This window comes from Drosophila bipectinata, chromosome 2R, assembly GCF_030179905.1.
Source record: "Drosophila bipectinata strain 14024-0381.07 chromosome 2R, DbipHiC1v2, whole genome shotgun sequence".
Taxonomy (NCBI): domain Eukaryota; kingdom Metazoa; phylum Arthropoda; class Insecta; order Diptera; family Drosophilidae; genus Drosophila; species Drosophila bipectinata.
The window spans coordinates 10,747,381-10,757,734 of NC_091737.1; the positions used below are offsets into that span (position 1 = coordinate 10,747,381).

Here is a 10,354-nt window from a genome sequence, read left to right on the forward strand (position 1 = left end):
AATTTTGAATTTCAGTTCTGTTATATTTTTAAGTTTATCGATACTCGATACTTGCACTCGATAGCAATCGATAAATTTTTAGATTTTTTCTTTTTTTTTTAATTTGGTTATTACTAATTTATGAAAATGCAAATGATTCATCTTAAATATAAGCAAATAAATACATATATAAAAACACAATAATTATTAATAATATAATAATATAATATAAATAATAAAAGAATATCATAAGTAGATACATTGGCAACCCTATAAAGGCCGAATATTTACTATTTTGGTGCAAATTGTTTTTGACCTATTTGGAATTTGTTTTAAATAATTAAAATGGACTATATTAATTCATTGGCAATGAACTTGAATTTGACAGAGTCATTTCTCACCTGGTTAAAAAGAAGAGAAGCGACTCTGCGAGAGGGGTTCACCATCATTGAGAGCAATCTGCAGTTTGTCATGGTGGACGAACCCTTTTTTTTATTATTTCGTGAGTTCCACATAAAAAATGTCAATGTAAGTATGCCTATTTTTCTATATAAAATAAATATATATATATATTTATATATTTTCAACAGAGCGCTCCTACGCATTTAAGAAATTGGAAGATCTTCGCCATAGCTGCATCGAATTTTCAGGGTCATTTGCAAATAATCTATTTGCGAACAGTAAGTAATTAACAATATTATGTATTATGTTTATATAAATTAAATTCATTTTTATAGGCATCAAGCGGCATGGAAAAGATGGGTTCAGCTGCAATTTTGCAAGGAGTCCAATTGGCAATAAGCAGCATTAGGAAAAACCCCGAGCTGACCTCCAAATTGGCTGGCGCTGTGGCAGACAAGTGCGCCGCCAATCTGGAGGCCATTCGTTATCTGCAGCGAAATGGGGTGCCAGTGCTGTATGACTTGAACCACTTCTGTGGAACAATGTTACGTCTGGACCATGTGGATGAAATTGCCACCCATCTATACAATGGGCCGATATTCACCAAGAGGAATTTTGCTCAAATCCTCTTGAATTTTAAGCGGCTGGTTGAGGGAAATGTACCCTCAGCCTTACATGACCGCTACAATGAGGAGGTAAGTTTCTCAAAATAAATTAGTATAATAATATTATTCATTTTTTTTCATTACTTCTAGCGGCTTGCCCTTGAGGCCCTTTTTAGGAATTTGTTTAACAAATTCCCAACTAGATCTTTTAGCATATGGTGGGTCAACTCCAAGCACCTAGAGAGAGTGGGGGCCAGGCTGGCCGACAAAGTGCACATCGGTGCCGAGGATGGATTTCATAAACATCCGGCCCTTGCAGATCCAAATGAGGCAGTTGTATTTATGGCAACGTTGACAACTGTCCTCAGTCAAATTATGCACAATGATTTGATGAAATCGTAAGTTTTTATATATTTATATTTTATTTCTTTAATATATATATATATTTTACAAATGTTTTTCCAGGCGCATTGCATTGTCGGAGAGCCTGCTACAGGTCCCTATGGACGAAGACGAGCCGGCTATGGACGAAGCAAATTAAATTAAGTTTTAAATTAAGAGGAATTTTGGGAGTTGGGAGGAAGTTAGAGGGGACCCGCGACAAAAAGCTTCTCATTTGTTGCAACTGGTTCGGAGGCCAGTGCATTCTGGTCGGAGAATGCCAATGCAGCTCAGACAAGTGCAACATAGCCCACCCCCGCCCACCAAAAAACATGCACTCACACACACACACACTGGAAAATGCCGTTGCTCAAGCTCACACGATAAGGGCGCAAAGAAGAAGAAGAGCCACTCGCGTGCGACTTTTGACTTTAGCTGGGCTGGTGGGAGGTTTTTTGCCATTGCGGCGCTTCTTTTTTAGCTGTTTTAATATTTATGAAAAAAAAAATGAAGCCATGCCACGAGGAGCACTGGGAGTCGCGCGTTGCAAGCCACATAAATATCCACTAAGCCATAGCACACCCACACACAGGCACCCATATGTGTAGCCTTGTGCCACCCTTAAGTGAGGGCAGGCAGAGCCGAATATCTTGGCCTCCGTATCCTGGCCACATTAAGCATTTTGTGTTGCAGCTCCTTCAGGCTGTCGAGCGTAAATTCAATAAATATGAATATAAGATACGCTCTCGGCTCGGAGGGGGCACGGCACTTGTTGTTACATTTTTCACTCACTCGGACTAACTTGGCTACCCATTACGAACGCTTTTGCGCTCCTCCGTCTATGATGATGACGTTGCTGGAGCTAAAGCTGGTTCTGAAGCCACTTTTTCTTCCGTTCCTGTTGTTATCCTCTTCGTCTTACTTACAGGATATCGGAATCTTTGTTTGCGCTTATTATTTGAAGCCTTTTCTTTTTTTTTGCTTATTGTTGTTGCCTCCTTGGACGTTTTTACGATTGACAATGACGGAGAGCGATGGGGGGGAGAGCAATCCACTGAGAAAAAAATAATGCACTTTCTTAACTAGTAGATTGGATAAGAAGATTAAGGAAGTAATGGATCATGTCCTAAAAGCCTACTTGCCTTCAATTATAGCCCTAAGAACTAAACTATATAGTATTATTCCCCAAATTTAATACCAAATTAATAAAACCAATAATAAGTACCAATACTCATAATTTCTCTACGTGCTCTGAGCAAGTGTATCCAGGAGATTGGGTAGTAAAGTACGAGGAAAATATGAAAATAATTCATTGCCTTCAACCCACTTCTAGGAACTCTGCTCCCCGCCAGCTCCTGCTCTTAGTCCTACTCCTCCTTGGTATCCTTCTCTGGCTTTTCCTAAAAGTAAAAATGAAAGTGTGCAATCGACGACAGCGTCTAGCAATAAACTCAATGGAGCCATCAAAAATCTTCGAACGCATTGAAGCTAAAACTTGCCAAAGTGTCGCATCCATATACATATGGATGTACAGACCAAGGAAAGGATATACATATACACGTATGTTTTACTATGCATGTTTATAGACGTGAGTTAATGCAATGTCCTCCCAGCTCCTCCATAGAGATGGTGGTAAATAATAAATAGAGCGGTAGGGGGGAGGCCATGATTAAAGTGAGAGCTTCTTCAGTTGGATGGGCGGGAAAGGGGTTGAGTGGATGAGTTGCACTTGGAGCTGAACTAATATAACTAATGGGCAAAGCCCATGGAAATGAGTAAGCAACAAAGGCACACTGGCATATGGTCTCTCACAAAATACCATCTGAAAGGTAAATTATTATAATTTTGTTTTTATATTCGAGCATTTCAGGGAATTACTCTGGCGGCTAGTCCTCCACATTAATGCCAAAAATTAAAGACGCATTTCGTGAAATGTTTGCCAAAATGCCGTTTTCGCTGGAAAACATTCTTACTTTCAGCCAAAGACAGTCCACCCCTGTCCAGGACAAGGGTAAATTTAATGAAAATTTCACGAAAACGACCATAACGAAAGGGTCTGTCTCGGGCGCCATTGAATAAATTTCTTCTTTTATTTTTTATTTCGATTTTTTTTGTGGGCTAGCCTAATAGGAAATAAAGCCGAAAGGCCAGAGGAAGATTCGCATATGATGGAAAGATTGAACAAAGAAAAACTTTTGCATCGAAATTAAGCTGTCTGCGAAAGAAAGGCAACCAAGGGGGCGGATTGTTAAAACGAGTAAACACCAGGCCGAACCAGACCGAGAGCTGGTAACTTTAAGTAATTCAAGTTGCCAACAAGGAGGTGTAGGCGCTTCTCAAGTCCCCGCCGAAAGGAGGAGCAGCAGCACTAGCAACACTCCAATGAAAGGATTCAACTTGGCAAAGCCAAGAGGCTTGCTGATTCTAAAAAAATATATATAATGTATATAGGAGAGTATAGAAGGAGGTGGAAATGCAAACTTAGCTGGAGCGCGGGCTTTTTGCAAGAAAATCGGAGCCAGAAAGTAGGCCAAAAACTTTCCTGATGAAGGCAGCAAATGCAATGGGATAAAGTTACGGGTGTTGGCCAAGAAGTGCATTTAATAGATTTGCATGACTTAAAGGTGGCCCCAAAGTATTTAACTTTAGTTTTTTGAAGCATCCACATAGTAATACCTTGATTGGTTGCCTTGTTGTTACTTTTAAGATTAGATATTAAATATTCAATCGACTGGCAACTGAAATCCATTAAATCCTCCGACACATCAGATTAGCAATTCCAAAAAGCCAAATAACGAAATGAAACTGCAAAATAAAGTGCAAGGAAGAGCTCCAAAGTGAATCGGACAACAATACTGGGAATTATCCGTAGGTCAAAATGCAATAAACATACAAAAACGAAAAGGGTTAGAGGGCAAAGGCAATGGGTGTGGGTGGTGGAGGATGGTGTGGCATGGAGAGTGTGAAAAATGGGCACAAAAAACACCAAAACCAACAACTAACGGCTGCTGCGGCAGAAGCGGAGGAGTGGGGGCGCGGAAGCAACAAAATGAATCCTAAACGGAAATGTCGATATTAGCATTGCAGAAGCAACAGCAACTAAAACTTTAGCAATAGCGCCAACAACAAATGCAACATGGCTAACAAGAGACGACGGCGACAGTTAGCGACACAGTCGCACAGTTTCCCAGTTGCGTTTACAGTTTACACACATGGAGCTGAAGGTTCACTGACCACACCACCCTAGCGATGGCATCGTGAGGCGGGGAAACTATGGTATAATATTCCAAAAATATAGGATTTTTATTTAATAAATAAAAGGCTTAAAATGTATAATATTCCTCTTAAAGAAGCCTTTTTTTATAATTTAAAATCCTTCAGAATTAAAAAGAAGGGAACCCAGATACCCTTGAGACAAAATCCGGAGCCTCTCCAGCTTTTATTCCTTTATTAATACCCACTAGAGTTTCGGGCCGATAACCTCCACTATTTTTTGATACAATATGCATGGCCAGTCCGCAGCACTCACGTTTGCATCTCCCGGCGAGGCCAAGCAGCCAAGAAAAAAGAAAAAGCGGGAAAAAGCGAAACAAATGGGGAAAAGTGCGCCATATTGACCAAACGAGTGCAGCATGCAGCATTTCGAAAGCATTTCAATGAGACATGGGGGTGTACTGAAGGCAAAAGGGGAATGGTGTTGGCATGGGGGGCATGGGGCATGGAGCTGGGCTGCCTATCCGTTTTGTTTTAGCCAAAGTGCGCGAGCTGTGTTGACAAACGCCAGTGGTTAGCATCTGTGAGTGTGTGTGAGTGTTGGAGTCCATATCTGCAGCTGTATTTGTGCATCTGCATGTGTGTGTGTGTGTGTTGGCAATTCAAAATGGCATGCACTTCACTAAAAACTGCGCATTTCCGGTCAAAATGACGACGACGACAACAAGAGTGAGAGGCAAGTAGAGAGAGAGAGAGAGAGAGCGGGAAAAGCGATGGCTGCTGACAGAGCCAGCCGCATGTTTGTGTGTGTGTTCCTTAGGCTATCACTGTGTGTGTGTCAGTGTGCGTATCCATATCTGTGTGTGTGGGAAAAACTTTTTTACAGCTTTAATAGTTCCACTTGGCAGTTTTGCGTCCCAAAAGTTTTTGCAACTCCCTCTTCCCCCCTCGCCCTTTGTCCCTCTGCAGCAAAGTGCGTCATAAATGTGTGTAATAAAATATTTACTTTCTTTTAGAGCGGGCGGTCGCAAGAGGGACAGAGGAAGCAGGACACTAAACCATGTCTTTCGAGGGCACGACCATATATTAGCCAAATCACATTCCCCCAGAAAAGCCCGCCCCCTGGAAGTCTACTCCCCCGCTGCCCTATTGCCAAATTGAAAAGCAAATGAAATTCAATTTTTAAGTCCTGTCTGCGCTCAGGAAAACTCTAAACATTTACCCACATCAAAACAGCATTTTTCCCTTAACCTTTCCCCTTCTTTCACTTTTTATGTTTTCCGTATTTTTTTTGCGCAATTGTTTACTTTGTTTACCCGGAAGAATTGTCCTTCTATTTTTGCGGCGTCTAGAAAACTTCATGTTGGGTCTGACATGACGATTGCCAGCCTTCGCTCATTGTTCCGCTTTTGGGGTTAGCTTTTCCCCATTTTCCGAATGCATGTCAATGGCAGTAGCCAGCCACCAGACTCGCCCTTGCATAACCCTGAATATTTGCCCGTCAACTTGGCTTACTGGCGAGGCTTAACGCGTTGGTCCAACCCTGCAACCTCCTACCTCCAAAACCCCAAAGAAGAAAGTTTCGTAGAAGGGGTTGGTCTACCCTTAATGCGTAGATGTCGCTTACAGACTTGTTTTTAGCTTGTTTCTCCTGGGAGGTGATTCCACCTGAAGGATTTTCGTCCTGATTGTCTGCAACATTTCGTTTGCCTTATCAGGATAATTGGCTGTTACAGTTGATGCCTGGCTGGATTCAACAAAAAGTATACTATTTCACTGGAAGCAAGTGAGCTTAAAGTGGATAAATAGAAATATAATTGAAAATATTCAAAATCCTCTGGAGAAATAGCAAAAGGAAGAGCTACTCTAAAGTTGTAGTAGATTTGAAAAAAAAGTATCATACATAGAAACTTCATCTGAAAGCATCAGAATTAATAACGTATGGGGAGCTCGTTTGATAAACTGAGAAAACAAAAGAAATCCGCTTATGGAATTCCATTGCATCAATTAGAAATGTTCTGAAACCACACGAGGTATACTACAACCACCCGCAAATCCAGACAAATAGCATCTGTAGAAAGGTGCAGCGTGAGCTTTACAAAAATCCGGAACAAAATCAGCCAGGGGTGGCTTAACTATTCGCATATCCTTTTGCCTCGTCCTTGGCAAAAATCAACAGCACCCATGGGTCGGTGTACAATGAGGAAGCCTATTAAAAACAACTTGTGCAGTTTGCGGCTTCGCATGTTTTTTGGGGAACAGAAAATGAAAGAAAAAATACAAAAATGAAAAGGGGAAAACGCATAACGCAAACATTTTCCTGAAAATCCAAATACAACATAGCCAAAAGCTGGGAAACTCACAGAGTACAGCGCAGTGCGGAGCAGAGAAAAATTGCAGCATAATTGTTGCCCAAGCATTTTATTGTTTGGTTATGGAAAAGTTTTTTTTTGTTTCGTTATCCAACCCCCCACCCGGTTTTCCGAGGAAAACTCTAGAGTTTTCCACTTCAGACTCGGAAGGTGGAGAGAGTGGGTGGCGCGAAAGTACTTCTATTGATAAGCGCAAGTTATGATTGACTTTTAATTGAAAATAAATGAACCCCGCTGTTTTGGTTTAATGGTTACGAAACGAACCAGAAAACTGTAAGGGAAGCAACCTCGGAAAATAGCATTATGTACGCAGGAAAAGTTCCGGAAAAAATAGCAAAAAAATAGAGTGGAACTATAAAGTTATTGGGAAGAGCTGTGAAGCCTGTAAAGCTTCTATATGAAGGTAGGTGGACCATCTTTAATCTCCATAAATATTCTTGGAACTTATTTTTATTATTCTATTATTTTAAATGGAAAATAAACATAATTCCATGAAGATAATTTGCAGACGCATTTCTTCTTCTCAGAATTATGTCTAAGCCATATAATGACCTGCCGCACATGACAGGGGATAGGGGGCAGGAGCCAGGCAGCTCCCTAAGTTCCGACTACTTCCCGCCCATTTTTTTCATTCACAGATAGACACAATCAAAAGCGCGTATCTATGACAAGTTCAATATTATAATTTGTTTACGAACTTTCTCCGCCACAAAATGGGACTGGCACAGAATAAAATAAAAAAAAAATGAGAAAGCGTAAGAAACGATAAGCAGATATGGCGAGCCTCCTTATATACAATACAATATAGAGGCAGTAGAAAGGACAACAGCAATAACCGAAGGAGAAAGGCACCAAACACAACCCCGCAACGAAACTCAATTTTCATGAAATAAAATCAAATTTAAATAATACAATACGATTGCGAGGCGGTGGGGTTGGCTGTGCTTGTGGGCTTGGTGTTTCTGGTGGCCAGAGGAAGACCCAGACACCAGCAAGGATAACAAGGGCAAGAACAACAAATACAAGAAAAACAGAAGAAGCAGCCGTGAGCGCGACAAGAGCAACAAGGACATCATCAAGTGTATCGCTGCTTATTTATCTTTATCGCAATTCGTTTGTCTCCCCCACCACCCCACCACCCACTGCCCAGCCGGAATCTCGCCGACGTCTTAGTCCTGGTCTTGGTTTTCGTCCTTTTTATCCTGCTGGCTGCTGGCAGGCATACTCTTTTGATGCGGGTTGCTTAGCAGGGGTTACAATTTGTGAAAAGTGGAGAGGCATGCCATGGGGCATGGGCATGGGAGTCAAAGACGACATCAATATTATTGCCATAAGTTTCATATTTGCAGCTTTAGATGCCGTTTAAAATTTCGCTTTCTACGTTTTCTCCGATGCCAAGGATTGCCAGGACATAATACGAAGACCGAAACGCAAAAGGGAAGAACGAAAGGACTCAATGGGAAATGGAAAAAGGAATGGGAATCTAGGAATTCTGGGCACACAGTTTGTTTTTCATTTCGACGCTGTGGCTTCTATGGATTCGTTTGCCTTTGCTCGTGGCTCGTGGCTTTCCCTCAATTTTTCCATTTCCCATTTTTTCCCCATGTATTACTTCGCATAATTTTTTATTGATTTATTTGGTTTATAGCCCCCCGCCGACCTAGCCACCCATCCGCCTCCTGATGAAATGGAAAAATGTTTGCGGAATTACGTGCATGCGGATGTGGATGGTACCCAGTAACCAGTATATGGAGCTCTCTCTTTTCCAAAGGAGAATCAAATGTAGACAAGTGAAAATTTGAAACGATTTACGCGCAATTTACGGAAATTGCAGCAGGGCATATCAAATTGACAGCCACGGGTGGTGGTGGGAGGGCGGCGAAATTTAAACAAGCGGGCTATAACGACAGGTATGGGTCGATATAATAAAAAATCCAACGACGCGATGTAAAAAATGTTTCTGCAAAACTAATACCAAACGAAATGACTACGAAATGTCAACGTCAATGACGAAAATTGAAATGATATTTCCATTAAAAAGTACTTACAGAACGGATGAGGACTCAACGAAGATTCCGGGCCATGAAAGCAGATAGCTTTCAAATTTCGAAGACAATTGTGGGGCAGAGAGACAAAAGGAAGTAAAGTGGCTTAATTCAAATTTTTTATTATGCCATGTTGGCAAGGAAACATATACTATGTATGTACATTGGTTTGGTTTTTCCTTTCACACCTTGGATTCAAAACTTGCTCTACCCATAAGCCATAACTGATATAAAGAAATGCAATTTCGGCACAATCCATTGTCGTTTCTGGCATTTCTAAATTGCTAAAAAATATCCAATTTCTGGAAAATAAAATGACTTTTGCAGAGTAGACTTTCTTTCTTCTAAAAATGCATGTCCTCTGCATCTTCTAGTCTTAAATGCCAGTATTTCTGTCATCAGAAGCAAGAGAAACAGGAAAGCGGGCACAAAAACAATTAAAATATAGCTCGTATTTTCGCTTTCATCGTTTAAATGGAGACGTCGAAGAGCTAGAAATGTCATTACTCCGGAGACATCCTTCCCGCCTCTCATTCCCTAATAACTTTCTTCATGCACTCTGACAATGGCCACGTTTCGGGTTTTGGGTTTTCATCTCTCCGCCATTGTCCCTGATATTTTCCCTTCGTTTATTTTTCGACTAGGGTTTCTCATATCAAAATTGGCTTACCACGCATAACCAGAGCCAGACCTTTCAGGGGTATGCCCTCCGCTCTTGGCCCGGCTCGGCCCGGCTCTGGCCCGGGGGCATTCTTTCAGCCGTTCTCCCCCAGCTCCCCCTGACATGCACTTGAGAACTCAAGTTGCTGTGATTATCCTGCAATTTTCACTGGATGGAAGGGGGATGTGGGGGCAATGACAATGACTGCGTTCTCCCGATGCTGGCCTGCGTTAGTACAGTGGAAAAAATTACTATCTACTTAGTCTTCATTAAAGTTTATTTAAAATAAAGCTAAGATCTATGACTTGATCTAGTTCTTGAGTTATATTTTTACTTTCTCTATATTTTATATATTTTCTCCAAGTGTAGGCGTTTTGGTTTCTTCCAGGTCCGTGTTGAGGCATTTGACGGCACGGTTACGTGTTGAGGCGTCGGCTTGCCATGATTATCGCCGACTTACGCTTCAATGCCTTCTTGCAGCATTTCCATGCCACTTGACTCCGATTCGGGGAAGGTATATTAGGCCAAGAAAGGTGTGTTTGCACTATTTGAGATTTTGTTACCAACAAGATTGAAACTATTTGAAGAATTCATTAGTGGAAGAACATACATAAGAGCTTTAAGATATTTAATAAATATTTTTTAAAATCCTTTAAAATCATTAATAACCTAGAAATTACCTATGTTTTTATACCG

The 10,354-nt window shown here is 41.1% G+C and overlaps 1 protein-coding gene across 1 annotated transcript; it reads left to right on the forward strand.

Moving 5' to 3' along the window:
* The first annotated feature begins 245 nt into the window (after positions 1–245).
* On the forward strand, positions 246–2,531 carry LOC108132905 (uncharacterized). The gene is made up of 5 exons (XM_017252489.3): positions 246–507; positions 570–659; positions 717–1,076; positions 1,137–1,384; positions 1,452–2,531. Exons 1-5 carry the CDS (start codon positions 325–327, stop codon positions 1,525–1,527), a joined length of 957 nt encoding a protein of 318 aa, XP_017107978.2. The 5' UTR covers positions 246–324; the 3' UTR covers positions 1,528–2,531.
* Positions 2,532–10,354: the final 7,823 nt, after the last annotated feature.